The sequence below is a fragment of the Phocoena sinus genome, chromosome X (genome assembly GCF_008692025.1).
Source record: "Phocoena sinus isolate mPhoSin1 chromosome X, mPhoSin1.pri, whole genome shotgun sequence".
NCBI classification, from domain to species: domain Eukaryota; kingdom Metazoa; phylum Chordata; class Mammalia; order Artiodactyla; family Phocoenidae; genus Phocoena; species Phocoena sinus.
The window spans coordinates 18,517,058-18,536,007 of record NC_045784.1 but is presented as its reverse complement, the minus strand read 5'-3'; the positions used below and the strand labels follow the sequence as shown (position 1 = coordinate 18,536,007).

At 38.0% G+C, this 18,950-nt stretch overlaps 1 protein-coding gene and 1 pseudogene across 7 annotated transcripts in view; one reads left to right on the top strand and one right to left on the bottom strand.

Moving 5' to 3' along the window:
- Nucleotides 1–18,950, bottom strand: part of MBTPS2 (membrane bound transcription factor peptidase, site 2) — a 99,588-nt gene that overhangs the window by 49,676 nt on the left and 30,962 nt on the right. For 3 of the 7 annotated variants that reach the window (XM_032619463.1, XM_032619462.1, XM_032619464.1), the window contains exons 9-12: nucleotides 15,340–15,434; nucleotides 14,780–14,975; nucleotides 12,681–12,756; nucleotides 11,120–11,338 (exon numbers count right to left, since the gene is read on the bottom strand). In XM_032619463.1, coding sequence (XP_032475354.1) covers nucleotides 11,120–11,338; nucleotides 12,681–12,756; nucleotides 14,780–14,975; nucleotides 15,340–15,434 — 586 coding nt within the window. Of the gene's footprint in view, nucleotides 1–8,399; nucleotides 11,339–12,680; nucleotides 12,757–14,779; nucleotides 14,976–15,339; nucleotides 15,435–18,950 lie in introns of those variants that run through there. The other 4 variants (XR_004348030.1, XR_004348029.1, XR_004348028.1 and 1 more) reach the window with 3 other exon arrangements.
- On the top strand, nucleotides 14,372–14,481 carry LOC116748228 (annotated as a pseudogene).

Sequence of the window (18,950 nt, the reverse complement as noted above, 5' to 3'; positions counted from 1 at the left end):
TGGGGGATGGGAAGGGGTGGAGGGGCACTTCTAGAAGAACAAATGACTTCTTAGAAGCAGGGGAGAAAAGGCACTTAGGAAAAACAAATGACTCTTTGGAAAGATAAATGGGCCCTTAGGAGTATACGTAGGAGATAGGGTAGTTTTGTGACAATGTTTGAGAAGATTAGAGGTGCACCTGGGGAGGCACTTTATGATAATTGAGCTCTTCTGGGAGGCTCTGCTTTTAGGCAGATAGAGGGTTTTAGGAACTCAAATGCCTTCCGCTCAAAATCATTTTTATGCCACAATGCCTTATTCTGGACCTCTTCGACTTTTGTACTTCAGCCCTGTGTTTCCTGAGAATTTAGGTAAACACAAAACATTCCTGAAATCACTAAATTCAGTGCTGTTATCCCAGAGCTGAGCACTGTGTGCCTGTTCCTCAAGTGCCTCCGCTGGCAGGTCTTACCTAGAAGTGGGTTTGGCTAGGCTGCTTCTTGCAGCTATGTGAGGACTACCTTACTCAACAAAGATTTCTAGTGCCTACTCCGTGCCAAGCACTATTCTAGACACTTAAGACTCAGATGATGTTTGATGGAGAACTTCAACTGAGGTTCTCCATCAAACCCACAGATAACCACGCCTGAATCCGTGTTTCCTCTTTCTCCCCTCTTAGAAAGGCATCCCTCTTGCCGCTTTGCTTGTGCTCTGGATCCCATCTCCTCCCTTGATGGTCTTTCTTTCTCTAGGGTTCTTTCCATTAGCACCAAAAACATGCCTCATGAACTTCCCATTGCTAAAGCAACGACAGTAACACTAAAAACTTTCCCCTACATCCTTCACCAAGTCCCTTCACTCTTTCTCCCCACCCCTTCCAAATGGAACTTCGTGAGGGCATTTTCTGCACTTGCAGTCTCTATCTGCACGCCCCCCCTTCCCCTGTCCCCACAATTCCTCCATTCACTTCAACCTGGCTCAGCTTCCCCTGCTGTACTGGTGCTGCTCTCTTAAGATCACCTATGAACTCCTGCTAATCCCATGGACATTTTGCAGCTTCTCTCAACCACATCTCATGTTATCGACACCTCCTTCTTGACACATGCTCTTCCTTTGGTTTCTCTAATACCAAACTCTCACTTATAATTTTCTTACTAATTTTTCTGAAGCTCCTTCTGTTTCCTCTTCCTTGTACCCTTCTTACCTAAATGCTGGTGTTCCTGAGAGCTCCATTCTAGGACACCTTCTCTTCCCTTTTCCTTTTTCTACATTCTCCCTGGACTATTTATCCACTCCCATGGGTTCAATTACATATTTGGTTTGCATGGTATCTCCAACTAATTTCTTTTGAGTTCCAGACCTGTATACCCAGTGGCCCACTTGAAGTCCTCTCAGGCATTCAGACTCAAGAGTTCCAAATTGAACTGTGCATTTACTGATGTTCCCTAGCTCTGTTAATGGCACTGCCATCATTTAATTATCCAAGCCAGAAATGTGAAGTCCTCTTGACTCCTTCCTGAACCTAAACTATGTGTAACCATCAAATATAGTGGATTCTACTCTTGAGTTGGTCCTTTTCTCTCTTTTGGTCTTTACGGCCACCATTCCATTCTCTCTTTCTTTTATTTTATATTATTTTTTAATCTTTTGGCCATGCTGTGCAGCATGTGGGATCCTAGTTCTTCAACCAGGGATCGAACCGCGCCCCCTGCAGTAGAAGCACGGAGTCTTAACCACTGGACCGCCAGGGAAGTCCCGTGCCACCATTCTATTCTGTATCATCATCATCTCTTGCTGAGATTACTGAAATAGTCTCCTAACCAGTTTTGTTGCCTACAGACTTGCTTCCCTCCAATCCATGCTTTACCCTCAGCCAAGGTGATCCATACAAAATGTAATTCTGATTATGGCACTCTCCTGCTTGAAACTTTCAATGACTTCCTATTTTTTTTTTTTTTTTTTTTTTTGCGGTACGCGGGCCTCTCACTGTTGTGGTCTCTCCCGTTGCGGAGCACAGGCTCTGGATGCGCAGGCTCAGCGGCCATGGCTCATGGGCCCAGCCGCTCCGCGGCATGTGGGATCTTCCCGGACTGGGGCACGAACCTGTGTCCCCTGCATTGGCAGGTGGACTCTCAACCACTGCGCCACCAGGGAAGCCCTGACTTCCTATTTTTAATGAGGTTAAAGTCCACAGTCTCCTTATCATATTTGTAAGACTTGGCCTCTGCTAACCTTCGTTTTCTTTCTCTTTTTGGCTGCATTGGGTCTTCGTTGTTGTGCACGGGCTTTCTCTCTAGTTGTGGTGAGTGGGGTCTACTCTTCGTTGCAGTGCGCAGGCTTCTCATCGCGGTGGCTTCTCTTGTTGCAGCGCGCAGGCTCTAGGGCCTGCGGGCTTCAGTAGTTGTGGCTCGTGGGCTTAGTTGCTCCGTGGCATGTGGGATCTTCCCGGACCAGGGCTCGAACCCGTGTCCCCTGCATTGGCAGGCAGGTTCTTAACCACTGCACCACTAGGGAAGTCCCTCTGCTAACCTTTAATCTCTTGCCACCCCATGCCTACAACACTTAGTAGTAGTCAGCATATACTTACTGTTTTAAAAATAAATGGCATTTTTTTCTTTCAAAATACAAAAGAGAAAAATTGTCTTACTTACTGCAGCATCCTCAGAGCCCAGAACACTGCCCAGAACATAGTAGGTATGCAATAAATATTTCTTAAATGAAGGAAAGAATATATGTATCAGTTCTAGTGACAGCAGAATGAGGATGAGCAAGAAAAAATGGGACATTTTTAATCCAATAAGCATCTATTACAGTAGCATACTTACAAGTGTCATACTCTAAAATCTGGCAAGTTAAAAAACCAAGTACAATGATCTCAGAAGCATTTTAAATGCGGGGGGAAAAGCACACTTAACCAACTTCTTTTAAACTGATCATTTATTATGAATAGAAAAAGTTAAATTTTTATAAGAAATAAAATACAAATTCATAGTATCCTAACCTCTCATTTTCCTGATTTTAAACCATGACTAAAATTAACGCATATATTTGAACAAGTAATCAAGAAATGCAGTGTTCCATACTTAATCATTATATAACTAAAACAGACGAAGATAAGATACTTACTTTAAAATCAGGACATCTATTTCAAAGAGAGATTTTTTTTTTTAAGCTTTAAAGACTAATATTTAAAATTCCACAGAAAGAAGAATTAATGTTTGAAAATCTCAGCAAAAAAAATTTTAATTAAGAAGTTGATGAAAACAGTACCTTTAGATAATGATATATATTAAGGATAATCTCCAGATTGCTAATCTATATTGTTTAGGAATGAGAAACACTATTTCAAAAAAAACCAAAAACCCGAAAAACTTACCTTAAGGAAAATAAATTAAGCACTCTATTCAATTAAAACACATGAGATATACTCTCAGTTCATTGTATTAATGAATTGGAAAAGTAAAATAATAAATAGTTGCTTCCTATATAAATAAGAATGATTTATCAAATGAGAGGTAATTTCACTTATTATATCTATTCTCTCCAAGGTATATAAATGTATGCCTCTTCCTGGCTGGTATGAAAAATCTCTTAAGGCTAAACCATCTCCTTTGAGACGACTGGTTAATCATTTGGGTATAACAAAACACAAGGTTACATCCCTACTTTGCACCAACATCAAAATACACTGCACGTAGATTAATGATTTGAATGTTTGAAAAACAAAATAATAAAAATATTATAAGAAAATGTGAATACTTATAAAATCTTGAGGAGACTTTCAAAACATATCATCAAAGGTGGAAAGCATAAGGTAAAGACTGACAGACCATGATATATGAAAACATAAAAATAAGCATTATACTTAAGTGATGTTTTAATATATTTGCAAGTAACAAATCAAATGATGGAGCTGAGCTTATGAGGAAAAGCAGTAAGAAGACAATAATCACTCCCTTGCAAAATGGGCTAAGGATAGGGATAAACAAAAAGAATACAATGGCCAATAAATACATTTTAGTATTCAACCTCTTTTCTAATCAAAGAAATGCGAATTAAAATGAGACGCCATTTTACCTTACCCAATTAACAGAAAAAAATGTAAATGCGGGCTTCCCTGGTGGCGCAGTGGTTGAGTCCGCCTGCCGATGCGGGGGACGCGGGTTTGTGCCCTGGTCCGGGAGGATCCCACACGCCGCGGAGCGGCTGGGCCCGTGAGCCATGGCCGCTGAGCCTGCGCGTCCGGAGCCTGTGCTCCGCAACGGGAGAGGCCACAACAGTGAGAGGCCCGCGTAATACACACACACACACACACACACACACACACACACAAAAAGTAAATGCAACCAGGCAATATGTATATATAAAACTTTGTTCAATTTCAACATAGCAATTTTTCCTTTTAGTATTAAGTTTCTAGAATTACCCAAAATCATAGATATGCAAAAAGATGTAGTTATAAGGATATTCCTCACAGCTTTGTTTATAATATTGCAAAATTGGAAGTAATAGGGGCTGATTAACTTATGGCATATTTAACACTGCAATATTATACAGCTATTAAAATAACACCAGAATATTAATAAAATTGAAAAGTGCTTATAATATATTGTCAAGTTTAGAAGGTAGCTTACCAATTATCTATAATATAATGCTATTTTTTCAAGAGATTACAATTTACTTTCATTTAACATGTTCTCTATAATGAACCTGCCTTTCTTTTCTAGTAAGAAATATTCTATAAAGGCCCCTAAATTACATTATCTGTCTCTTTCTGTTCCAATTCCATATTCCCAAAGTAAACTCCTGACAACCAACCTCTTTTTCCCAGTTATATCCATAACAGAAAAGGGGATGGCCTGAACTGGATGAATGAAAATTCTGTAAATTGCTAAGTGCTACCTCCCACTGTAGATTGCTGGTGATACAGAAAGCCTAGGAAGAAAATTGGAAGCCATTAAAGGATGGAAACAAAGTGGCTGAAAGGAAAGATAAGAATGCTAGGAATAAAGCATGAAGGTCAAGGGCAGGTAAAAGAAGTTAAGATATGGTCCAATATATTTGCAAACCCTTTGTGAAAATGTGAATCTTGAATGATGACAAGCAGTAAGAAGGTGATAATGGCTGCAGGGAAATATGGGCAAAGGATGTAGATAAAAAAGATCTACAAAACAACAGACATTAAAAAAAAAAAAGTTTAGCCTCTTTTCTAACTAAAAAAATACAAATTAAAATGAACTTGTTTAAAAAAAAAAGAGCTTACTTTGAAATGCAATATCCCAGACTGTGTACAGCTTTCTATTGTCTGATTTAGTCCTCAAAGTTCATCCTGCCCCAAATTCTCTCCTACATTGCTTCATCACAGTGCCTCCTTCTGAATTAAGACAGTTTGGGTCAAATGCCCATGTTACTATCAACGAATACACCCATGAACACAGATTATTTTGAATAGTTTCAGTGAGCAAAATCCTTAGCCAACACCTTAAATACGATTTTAGGTCCATTTTTATTGCAGGAAAAAATATTTAAAAGGGTCAAGGCCTGGGGAGACACTCTGGAAAACCAGAGCTAGCCCGAAGGCACTGGAAGCCAAAAAGGCACACCAAATGGAGGCAAGATCTAACGCCAGTGTGGACTGAGATATGAGGGAAAATTTATGTTATAATTCTGCATTCTGAAAGTAAATAGAGTACATAATAGTAACTTGAGCGTGTCAGGTGCCATATTAAGAACTTTAGGTAAACTGTTTTATTTAACAATATTATAAAGGAAAATACTATTATGCCTATTTTAAAGATAGTTCATTCTATACAGAAAAATAAACCTGGATTTCCTACCTCACACAATATATTCTAGAAATTAAAGATCACATCATGAAAGTACAACTCTAAAGCAAACAGAAGAAAGTATAGGATATTATTGTGACTTTGGGACAGGACAGAACTTTTTAAGTAAGACTCACAAAATACAAACAATGAATCAAGAAATTAATAGATTTGACTACATCAAACTAAAAATCCTTGTTCAACAAAGGACCTCATAAATAAAAATTTATAGATGGATGATAGACTGGGAAAAATTATTTGCAACATCTAAAATGGACAAGAGTTGATATCTAGAACTTGGGTTATTCTGTAAATAGATAGTAAATATTTTAGGTTTTATGGGCCATATGGTCTCTGTTGCAACTGTTCAACTCTGCTGTTGTAGCATGAAAGCAGCCATAAATGAATGAATATGGTTGTGTTTCAATAAAAACTTATTTACCATAATAGCTGGTGAGCAGGATTTGGCCTTCAAGCTATAGTTTGTTGATCCCTAATCTAGAATATACAAGAAATTCCTATTGATCAGTAAGAAAAATTTAGGATGCTTGATGGAAAACTGAACAAAGGATATCAATAAGCAATTGGCAGAATGAAAAATCCAAATGGCTAAACAAATATATAGATGTGCAATATTATTAATAATATGAGAAATGCAAGTTCAAAGGAAATGCCATTTTGCACCTAAGGGATTTGTCAGGACATGGAAGTCAGGTAATTCAGGTGGAGGTAAGGGTGCGGGTAAACATGAAACCCACACGCCTTGCCAATGAATAAGTTTCAGTTACAGAGAGCCATTAAGTGCTAGGTGAAATTATTGCATTTCCATACTCCAAATAAAGGAGGGCTCTTTGATAAAGGGCAGCAGGCAAACTTTTAACAACACACATACATACATTATCTTTATTTTGTAATTAGAGATAATACACATTATCTTTATTTCACTATGGATCCAAAAACACCAACATAGGCTGTCACTAGTCTACAGACCAGCTGTTATATACTTTCTACCAATGTGTTTTATTTTATTTTATTTATTTATTTTTTGGCCACACCGGGTGGCTTGCGGGATCTTAGTTCCTGGACCAGGGATTGAATCTGGCTCATGGTAGTGAAAGTGCTGAATCCTAACCACTGGACTGCCTGGGATTCCCTCTACCAATGTGTTTTAGACATGAAGAAAATCTTAATATTCATAGGGTTTAATTCTTTTACAGTTTAGAGTTTCATATCTTTACGAGGAGGACTGGCTTTATGATGCCTGATTAATGGAATGTAAAATTCACATGAATTTAAGATAAGGTGAGATTCAACTTTATAGGATGGAGAGCCAATTACAGGGTTCTACTCTTAGACACTTCTGGGTTTTCCCTTCTCTACAGTGTCAGGAGCACTTCAGTACAAAAGTCTGAGAAGCATTCAGATAATAAGGGACATTTATTGAATATCCATCAATCTTTAGCTAAATAAAACTAAGATATAAGGGTGTTTTTTTTTCTTTCTTTAATGGGAAATCAAATTACACAATATAACCTGCTTGGTAATTAGAACTGCAACTTCCTTTAGCCATTTTTTTCTATCTCCACCCTGAATATAACCTATTGTAGCATTAGGTTCTGAAATAGAGGCTTTCCCCTCATTGAATTCATTTGCCATGGTCTGATAAAATATACAATGGATTATTCAAATTAGTATGGCCTAAACAGCAAGAGTAGCTTGCATATGCACTGATTTAAAAAGGCTTACTGTTTCAATAAAGTATATCCACATGCTTTCCCTTAAAAATAAATTTGTTACTTAACTCTATCATTGATCACGTGTTCATGTACTTAAAAGGATAGATTATACTGAAGCATATGTATACTATTGTTTGATGAGTCATTAAAAGAAAACTGGTTTACATTGAATCGTACATTTTAAACAGGTGAATTTTATGGTATTTAATTATATTTCAGTAAAGCTGATAGATAATCAATCATCTAGTCTTGTGGCTCTGAACTGTAGTATAATGGGATCAGAGGCAAAGAGGAGGTGTGAGATGGGGCTACTAGCCAGTCAGGAACTGCGGTAAATTCCCAGCCTATTTTATCTGGCCCTTAGTAACCAAGAAGAGAGAGGAAGAGGGGGAGGGGGAGAGAAGGAAAGAGAATGTGAATGTGTGTGTGTGTGTGTGTGTGTGTGTGTGTGTGTGTGTGTGTGTGTGTGTGTGTGTGTGTGTGTGTGTAGGAGGGAGGTTGGCTCTGTGGACAACGGAGGAAGTGCTAGGGCAAAAGGTGAAACACTTTCTTTCACGAATTCCTAAAAACATAGACTTAGAGAAGACTTCTATCAGTCACTAACGAAACATGATGGTCTTCTTTCTTTATCCATGAACAGGCCATTTCCAAAACAGTAGTGAGAGTACTGGGATTTCATTTGAAAAAGACTTCTTTCTGTGGCCTACCAACAACTTTCATATACGGATTGCTTGAGTGAAAACTGAGGCTGCTTTTAGAATCAAGAATTTTAAAACATCTAAGATGGTACTGTATGTAAAGGGAAAATTTTTGACAGAAAAGAATACAAATTTAAAAAAAGACAACACATAGATGATAAAACATAGAGTGCTGGTACACATTTATTCTTTTATTGCTAAACATTAAACGTCAGCAACTACGATATCTTCAAGTTAAAGCCTAAGAATGAATTACAGCTCAGTTGAAAGATTGATAGAAAAAAATACCTGTGTACCATTAGTATGTGGACATTCAATAAATACCACAGGACAAACTGATGACTAAGAGCCACATATCCATGAAGTGCATGGTTACGATTTACTGTTAGAACAGATAGTGACCTGTAAGAGCGATTATCAGAAGGTCAAGTTTAACTGCATGTCTTTTCAAACTGAAATGCTAAAAAGAATATATACATCCTTTACGGATTTTAAGTGATTAAAAGCAACCCTGAAAAATGTAAACAGTGCAGAATAGAAACACTGAAAATAAAGTTTTACTGCTGAACAACTGCCAACACAACACTTTCTTCAAATCCTCAAAATAATTCATTTTTCTAATTGCTCTACAGAAACCAAAATGGACTATTTTCATAAAGATGATAATATATCAGGGACACAAAGACCTTCCAAGTTATTATTTTATGTTATATATTTACAGCATATTCAATAATACTTTTTACAGCTTACTTAAATAGAAACATGCTTTTCTAATCCATAAATAACACTAATCATCATCCATTCAACCACATTTATTAAGTATTTTTGATGTCTCATGCACTGTGCCAGGGATGCAAAGATGAGTATGACATGGTCCTCGCTCTAGAAGTGCCCGCAATCAAGCTGAAGAAACAACACATAACATTTCCTTTCTTACACAATGAGGCCATTTCTGTAAAAATGGGACTGATGTGCTCAATATCCTACTAGAGTGTTTGCCAAATCCTGACCCAATGTAGCAGAAGACCAAGGTGTTTAAAAGCCATAAGAAAATGACATGCTTGGGGGTTTTTTCCACCCAGAAAAAGAAGTTTACAGGTAGGATTTCATCTATTAAATTTTTTTCTCAGTTTTAAAAAACTGACCTGCACCTACATAGCATTTCCATTAATAAACTGCTTAGTTCATGTAATAGAATTAATTATGTAAGTATTTCATGGTATTCCCCAAACTTTACTACCTGAACAGGTCTGCGTATCACTCTGTTAATATACTTTAATCCTGAAAGACTGTCTGCCTAAAAACAGAACAAATGCCTTTTTCCTAGGATAAACCAATAATTTGTACAGTTTTAAGTAGTGGTAGTAACTGATGACCTTGAGTCATTAAAAATATTAAAATTATATTCAATATATAATTTCTGTTTAAGAAGGCAGGCAGATTTATAATACAATCTAAAGTCTCCTTAAAAATGGTTAAAAAGTTTTAGTGCCTATAAAGCAACTCAGTGATCTGAAAGAGGTGAACCCCACGAATACCTCAATTAGTGAAAAAGTTGGATACATGACTACTCATGTTCTTGAGTATATGAGAGAAGCAAATATTTTTCATCAAAGAAAGAGCTTGCTCATATACTTCTAATACCAACAGCTTCACACTGGCCTATTGACTTCCCAGATCTTCCAGGGCTGCATCTCCAGTCCAAAAGATCTCAAACTAGGCAGGGCTCTTTTGGGCTCAAGAGGCAGTTCCCGGGCACTGGCAAATCCACATTTGTACTCACATGCAGCCATACTCACTCTACTACCAAGTCTTTCGTGGACCCACAGAGGTAGCTTAGGGGAAAGATGGAAAGCAAGGACTACATATTTAATTACCCAACACAGAGAAACATCGGAGCCACTGGTGAGGACAGAGTATGTTTCAGGGCTTAAGGTAATTGCTTCTTGAAGACAGGGACCTAGGAGCTAGGCCCCAGGTAGCTCCAGCAGCACAAGAGAAAATATCTACCCTGCAAGGATTCCAAGCTTTGAAGCTCTGTAGAGAACAGTAACCCAGACTGCAGAAGGTCCTGTGATCTCTCTTGTGACCTGCCGCAAGACCCACCTGGCTCATTTCTGAGGTTCACCCCTAACTGTCTCAGCTAACATACTGCAGGTGGCAGATACTTCTGCAGCTCACTCTGAATGTCAAGGGTAGTGTTGCTTTATGAGAGTATAGGGACATATTATCAAAGAGGCAACTCTTGTGGGGCAAAACATGTCTCACCCTATTATAGACCCTACTTCCTCTTTGTTCATTTATTTGGCGTCATTTGACAAAGATTTTCCCTTTCATGTCAGCAGATTCTTTTACAGAATTTTATTAATTTAATTGTAATCAGACCTCAGTTGTCAGAGTACAAAATAATACACAATTTAATTTAAAAATACTTTTCAAACAAGACAAGGGACAAGAGATATAGACCAAGAAAATGCTCACCTTTCCACTTGGCCAAAGTCTGGTCTCCTTCAAATCTGGATTAATGATGCTTTTTCAAGAAGTTTTTCCGATTAATCCTACCCAATTCTGTTTTCCTTTACATTATTTCAACATGATACGTAGCCACACAAAAATGGTTTAACATGAATTTGCACTTGTTTAGGAATTGTTCCACAAGCATCTGAAGGTTGTAGGTTCAGTCTTTAAAACTAGAATGTAATCAGGGACTATGCCTTTCATTTCTTCTGTTTATCCCATAGTTTGGATACTCTGGATAAAGAACTTAAAGTTGTTGGCTAAAATGTAATTTTAAGGAAACACTTTATATTTCACACCAAGTAAGGTTTTCAATATTGTATATTGTAACTCAGAGATTCTATCAAATGAGTGCAAATATTACCGTGCTGTAACCATCCAGAGTCCCAGGGTCACATTGGCAGCCAAAAGTATACTGCCACCAAGCAAGATGAAAAATCCTATCAGATCTTTGACATCATTGTCTCCAATCACTGAGGTAAGAGTAGCATCTAGGAAAGAGTTTAAAATCCATTGTCCGTCCAAAGCAAAGCAGGGCACTGCATTAACAATAGCCAGAGCTCCCGAGAGGGAAATCAGGTACCTGGTTAAAATCGGTTAAGGAGCTTACGGCGAGGTCTGAGGGCAAAGCACATTGGTGGGAGTCAGAAGCAGGCATTTTACCAGGACTGGATTTGAGATTACAGGTGACTTCCTTCCTTTCTTTAAATCTCTGCTTACCAGTATACACCATTGCTTCTTAGATCTCTACTATTTAAAACAAATGACATATTATTTCGAAGTTCAAAAACCTTGACTAGAAAAATAAAGGCCAACCACTTGTAAACCAAGACAATCTGTAATGAACTCCTTCAGAAGACTAACTCTTCCTAATCCTTTAATTATACATCAAGACAAAGGAATAAGAAATAAGGGAAAATTACTTTTTGATCCTTACGAAGTATACGTTATATTAGATATATAAAGATTTTGGCCCCTTGAACTCTATTTTACTATCATCTGTAAGGTCATAGTGTAAATATCTCTGAGAAAAAGCTGCAGTCTACAAGGTACAATTTTGACTGTACACATTTTTTAGTAATTCATTTGTTAACTAATTTGTTACTAATTTGCTCATCTGTTTTGTTTCATTTTTTTTGCAAATCATTAAGGAAAGAAATTAAAGATTTAAAACTGACAAAAATAAAGAACCTTTCCAAACTGTTCACTTTATTCAAATTCTATATAATAACCAATTAAAATTTTTCTTTACATGCAAATATAATATGCTAAAGAACACATGAGATTTTGTCCTCTGAATGCTATTTTAGTATTGGAAACCAGTTTGATCTCCCTTACGCATTCCTCCACTTGATCGGAGCCAAGAGGCTCAGAAGGGGTGGAATTCATCACCGCATTAGTAGCTGAAGCGTTCATCCTTTATAAACGTACTAAAAGGTTTTATACCCCTAAATTCAACTCTCAATTTGTATTCTAGGTTCCTTCCCTTCGACATCTTAACCTTTCTCTCCTCCCAATCAATCTGTCTTCTCTGACTTCTTCCTCCCTAGGTACAATCTGATCTTTTTCAACTTTAAAGTCTCTTTTTTTGGTATTAGCAGTTAATTGATACTTGTAAGGTCTGTTCATGCTCTCTAATCACGGTAAAACTAATGAAGTTCCAAGTAGCACTTTTTTTTTTTTTTTTGCGGTACGCGGGCCTCTCACTGTTGTGGCCTCTCCCGTTGCAGAGCAACAGGCTCCGGACGCGCAGGCTCAGCGGCCATGGCTCACCGGCCCAGCCGCTCCGCGGCATGTGGGATCTTCCCGGACCGGGGCACGAACCCACGTCCCCTGCATCGGCAGGCGGACTCTCAACCACTGCGCCACCAGGGAAGCCCCCAAGTAGCACATTTTAAAAACATCTTTCACGCCAGAAAGGATACTTGACAAATGTCTCCACAACCACAGGCAGATCTATGCTTAGAAAGTTGAAACGTGGAATAAAACTGGTGATGCTCACTAAAAAAGAAAAATAAGAAATAATATTATTTATACAGATAAGCAACAGCATTATGAATTTTACCATATGACTAAAAATTGGGCTAGCCTATTAAATTGATTGAGAAAGCCCTTCCCAAACATATGCAGGCAGGCTCTATGGCCCACATATAAAAGCAATTGGCAATTCTAGAACATCTAATAAAAATAGTGGAATACAGAAATTCATGTCTCAGTGTACTTATATTTTGAGGTGAGAATATGATAAAACTGATTATATACCAACTATGACTACCAAATACAGAGATTGACTTTAAAAATACACTAGAATTTGTATCAAAAGAGTCCTTATTCTTTCAAAGAGGTATAACCTTAAAATCACATTCACTCCAACTATCAATATTATGCCACTTAATCTCCTTCTGGTCTCGGTGTTTTTTTCATTGCTAAAACAGGGATTAAGACTAGGGGATTTTTAAGGTCTCCTCCACTTTGTGGATTCCATGATCCTGTTTTTGTTCAAAACATTTAAAAACTCTCTTATAATTAAATAGAACCCATAGCACACATTTCTGAATTACCCTGAAAAGGGACATTTCTACATTTGTTGAGGAGGTATTATACACTCTAGAGTCACTTAGAGTCAAACTAATAAATAAGAAGAATGACCCGACTTTTATCTTAGGATATGACTATGGAGAAATGAGAGAGCTTTTTAAAGAGTAACTTAAAACCCACATGTCTATCAATTGATGAATAAATACAGAAAATGTAATATATCCATACAATGGAATATTACTGGGTTGGCCATAGAAAGGAACTATGTACTGACACATACTACAACATGGATGAACCTTGAAAACATTATGCTAAGTGAAAGAAGCCAGTCACAAAATATTCCATTTATATGAAATTTGCAGAAACAGAAAATAGATTAGTGGTTGCCAAGGGCTGGGGGTGGGTGGGTGTAGAGAAGTAGAATGACTGCCTAATGGGTATGGGCTTTCTTTTTGGGGTGATGAAAATATTCTGGAACAAGACTGTGGTGATGGTCCCACAACTCTGAATATATTAAAAACTACTGAACTGTACACTTTATTTTTTAACATCTTTATTGGAGTATAATTACTTTACAATGGTGTATTAGTTTCTGCTGTATCACAAAGTGAATCAGCTATACATATACATGTATCCCCATGTCTCCTGCCTCTTGCGTCTCTCTCCCTCCCACCCTCCCTATCCCACCGCTCTAGGTGGTCACAAAGCACAGAGCTGATCTCCCTGTTCTATGCGGCTGCTTCCCACTAGCTATCTATTTTACATTCGGTAGTGTATATATGTCCATGCCACTCTCTCACTTCGTCCCAGCTAACTGTACAATTTAAAAGGGTGAATTGTATGATATGTGAATTATATTTCAATAAAATTGGTAAAAAAAAAAGGAACATAAAAAAAATCTTGTACAACAAAATAAGTTAGACTGTATGATCTTCAGCCATATGGAGAAGCTATACGTTTAATCCAATCATGTTGCCACTGTTAAAACAATTATGTTGGCCCGCTTTTGAAATTATATTCATATAAAATTCATGTGTCATGCACAAGTTACTTTATCATCATTATCGCTATGATTCCGATCGCTTCTCGGCCTTTTGGCTAAGATCAAGTGTAGTATCACTATGATTCCAGGCATTCTTTGACATATGCTGCTCTTGCTACTGTTTTGGGAGCTTGGATAAATTTAATAAACGCTCAGAGAATATCTTAGAGATCATCTATGTGATATAAACGGTAGTGAAGGAAAAATGCGTCATGTGTCACACTCCATAGGCAGACATGGTGTTCAGCTCCATCTTGCTTTATAAATTCAGATTATTTTCCTACTGCTTAAATTTCATTTCATGCTTAAGAACAAGTTAACAAGACTTTGAAAAGTGATCAAATATAATAAATAAAATTAATGCAAGATGTGTACTGAGTTGCTACCACTGAGAATATATGCCATTGTAGCGATATTCTGAGGGTCTACCACAATAATACCCACCTGTGTAGTGAAGGTGCAGTGGATGTCCTACATACAACATATCGATTTGAGGTGGGTGTTTCACTTTTATTAAGCGAGTATGAGTTTCCAAAGAAGGTATTATACAGAAACTTGAACTTGAGCTTTTTTTACAATCTTTATTGGTTCTACAAACTTGGGTGGCTTCCACTGCTTTCCGGGCAGGTAGACATGTATACTAGGGATAGAACATTAATTAGTCAATATTAAAAATGACTTGTTAACAAGAAAAACACCAAGTTACATTACTTCAATATCTTTCATGTCACCTAGCATATTAGGAATGAAGTTCATATAAAGGAAATGCCATTTATGTGTATCTACTATAAATTAGATTCAATTATTCCACTTTGGCCAAATAAGATATTACCATTATAAAATTTTTAAAGATTCTCAGATAAATATGACATGTGAAATGTAGAGATTTTAATAAAATTATACAAAGCAAAAGGGCAATGGTTTTGTAGATTCCATTTTAGTTCTATATGCTTACTTTGTAATAATTATATCAGGCAAGCAAGACTGCTTCAGGGACAACTTACCAAACGCTTATTAAAATTATTTCTATAGGAAAAGCACACATCTGTAAGGCTGTGATTGTTACAGCATTCAGTCGAACCGTCTAGCCGTTTGTATGCTGAAGAGAAATGGTTTATTAAAATCTGTTATTAAAAAAAAAGAATCCATTACATAGAAGTACATTTGTAATAAGAATTTTGCTTTCAAGACAAAAAGAATTAAGTAAAATGCATATGAATTCAGAAACAACTGTATAATCGACAGTTCAGCTTGTCAGCTACTCACTGCAGAGTTTGATTTTACATTATAAAAAGAGATACATCCACATCCAATTTGAAATCAAGAAGCATCAATTACCCTAGGTTAGTTGTCTTCATATAAACTTACCCACTCGTAAAGCTGGAGTTCCAGGGGTCTCAGTAGGTTTTGCAATAACTCCAGGTGGTCAAGCACAAATATTTAATGAGCCACTATTAGATGTCCTAATGCTGCTGATCCACTGATCCAATTTCACTACTGAACTCCTGTGCTGTGCTGTTAGCACAGTGAGCTAGAGCAGGGGGTCCCCAACCCCGGGGTCGCGGACCGGTAGCGGTCCACGGCCTGTTAGGAACCGGGTCGCATAGCAGGAGGTGAGTGGCAGGCGAGCGAGCGAGCGAGCGAGCGAAGCTTCATCTGCCGCTCCCCATCGCTCGCATTACCGCCTGAACCATTACTCACATTACCACCTGAACCACCACCCCTGCCCCCTGCCCTGGGGAAAAATGTCTTCCACAAAACCGGTCCCTGGTGCCAAAAAGGTTGGGGACCACTGAGCTAGAGGATGCCTAAGAGACTCTCATCCCTAAGGACATCCCTATTATATCAAATATCTCTCCCACCTCCAGGCTTATCTTGAGGCTTTCCCCACAGAACCAGGGCAGCCCAATAGGACCCCACAGATATGCACATATTTGCCTGCATACTAGTAATCCAGTTACCATTTCTGGAAGATAACAGAAACAGGGCAAGTATTCCCATTATTCATTTATTTTTTCAAGTTCTTTGGTAGACTGCTTCTCTTGTGTCTAGGGTAGAATAAGGAAGCTAAATCACTGTTACAGCTGGGACAAAATTTTTTTTCCATATATTTATTTCGGAAGGTTTCCTGCATTCAGCACATCAAACTTGTAAAGCAAAATTGATGCGTGGGGACTTCCCTGGCAGTCCAGTGGTTAAGACTCCCAGCTTCCACTGCAGGGGGCGCAGGTTCGATCCTTGGTCGGGGAACTAAGATCCCACATGCCACGGGGTGTGGCAAAAAAAAAAAAAAAGAGAAAAAAAAATTGATGTGTGGCAAGGACCAATTAAACTTAGAATCTTATATACCTACTACCATACTCATATGTGCTGAAGAAGAGAAAGTAAAGTTATCCCCGATTTCCAATACTACGAAAAGCATTATTAACAAGAGTGTCTTTAGGAGTGCTGGCGTGAAAATGGTTGTTGATATGCAATCTGACTTTATAAGGATTTTATATTTCAGGCAAAGGTTTTGTTTGTTTTTAAATCTTTTCTTTTTTTCTTCTAGATCATTTGGTTAGACTGGATGTCCTTAAACACGCACTGTTGCCAACGCGAAGAACAAAACAGAGGTGAAGTAAACTAACAGATGCATCAATTTCTCCTCTGCAATGGCTGGCTGTGTGGGTAGTTTTGCCTTGTTTTCTTACCATAACTGAATGGGTATTTAAATTCTGGGTGATGAGTAATATTTAAAATATGAAAGCAAACTGTGAACATCTAATGGCACAAACTTGTGCCTATAATCACTCATCAGCCCTAATGGTAAACTATAAGGTAAAAAGGTGTTTAGGATTAAAAAAAAAAAAAAAGATCCAGGCAAAAGCCCTCAGTATTTTTTCTCATCAGTTGCCAAGTCGCACCAATTTTTACCTTCTCATTATTTTTCTCTTTATTCCCACTAAAGGGTAGACTCCAATTCTTTCTCACTTGACCCATTTGAAGAGAGTACTAACACATCTAGTTTACCACCTAGCTCTCATATGCAAACTTGTCCTACATACTGAATGCTTCAGATTAACCTTCCAGTGTAGAACTCTGAGAATGTAGCTCTTCTAATCCAAATATCCAAAGACTCTGTGCTGCTCCCAAACAGTCTAAATGCCATAGCCTAAAACATAAAGACTTCTACTTTTTCTTTTTAGTCACCTTAGCTCATACTCTTCTCTTGCTGAACCAAATTATTAGCAGTTCCCTGACCAACTTCTAGTCTGTGGCGCCGAGGTTCATTTATATCGGTCTCCTGAAATTAAACTCACTGTTGAGGCCCAGCTCAAGAGCTGCTGCTATGAAGCCTGTCCTTATCTTTTCAGTCAAGACTGACTGCCATCAACTCTCACAACTCCCAATACTTTTTGTCATTAATTATATTTAACCTTGTACCGTAATGTGGGCATGGTCTAATTCTTTGATTAGACTGTGAGGTCTTTGAGGGAAAAGTTTCTCAGTATCTTATATAAGGTGAATAACTCAATATGCACTGAATACATAAATGGTGTTCTATGCCACTTGCCTTTGTATCAGTAATGATTTTTAAAAATTTACATCTGATGCTTGATTCTTATTTTTTCTTGGAGGAATGTATGCAATACAGAATCGAAAAGTCAAGAATTTGATATCACTGTTGATATAGCATGTCTGATAATACAACAGCTTAAAGGGGCCAAGCAGGTATCAAATAAATGAAGTGGATAGTGTGTGGAAAAAATAGGAAGTGGTGGGGGTTGTGATGAATTAGAGAATACATACCTTGTTCTAAGTAGTGTTAGCAGCCAGGCCACTCAACTTGGGGCCGAGAGTCAAGAGATCATCTATTTTATTCCATGAGAAAGAAGTCTGGACCCTCATGCGAAACCTTTTCTTTTTTCTTTTTGGCCGTGCTGTGCAGCATGCGGGAACTTAGTTCCCCGACCAGGGATTGAACCCGTGCCCCTTGCAGTGGACTCTTAACCACTGGACCACCAGGGAAGCCCCGAAACCTCTTAAATATTAAATATTGGCAGCCAATTAAGAATATTAAAAATATTGTGCAAGCCAAACCATACACATCTGTCAAGGCTGGCTGGATTTGGCCTCTAGGTTACCACCAATTTGTGACCTCTAGGTTATGGCTTCTTCCTATGGTGATTAATCCAATTAAAACATAAACTGATGGCTATGGCTACCATGACAAGATGAAGTGCCTCCTGACATACAGAATTTCCCATTATTTTGTTATCATGTGAGAAGATATTTCTCTGTTTATCAATTTAAAAAAAGTTGTACATTTAAAAATGTATTTTATTTTAGAATCTTTTCTACTGGATCACATTAAAGGACAAGTCACTTAATTTCTGTGACTCAATTCTTAACCTATAAGACGGGTATGCCAGAGGTAATTTTCACATTAGTATACTGCTATCAACATGAGAGACCAATCCAATTCTACTTTGGAAGGCACATTCAAGACTGCAATGGGAGGGCTTCCCTGGTGGCGCAGTGGTTGGGAGTCCGCCTGCCGATGCAGAGGACACGGGTTCGTGCCCCGGTCTGGGAGGATCCCACATGCCGCGGAGAGGCTAGGCCCGTGAGC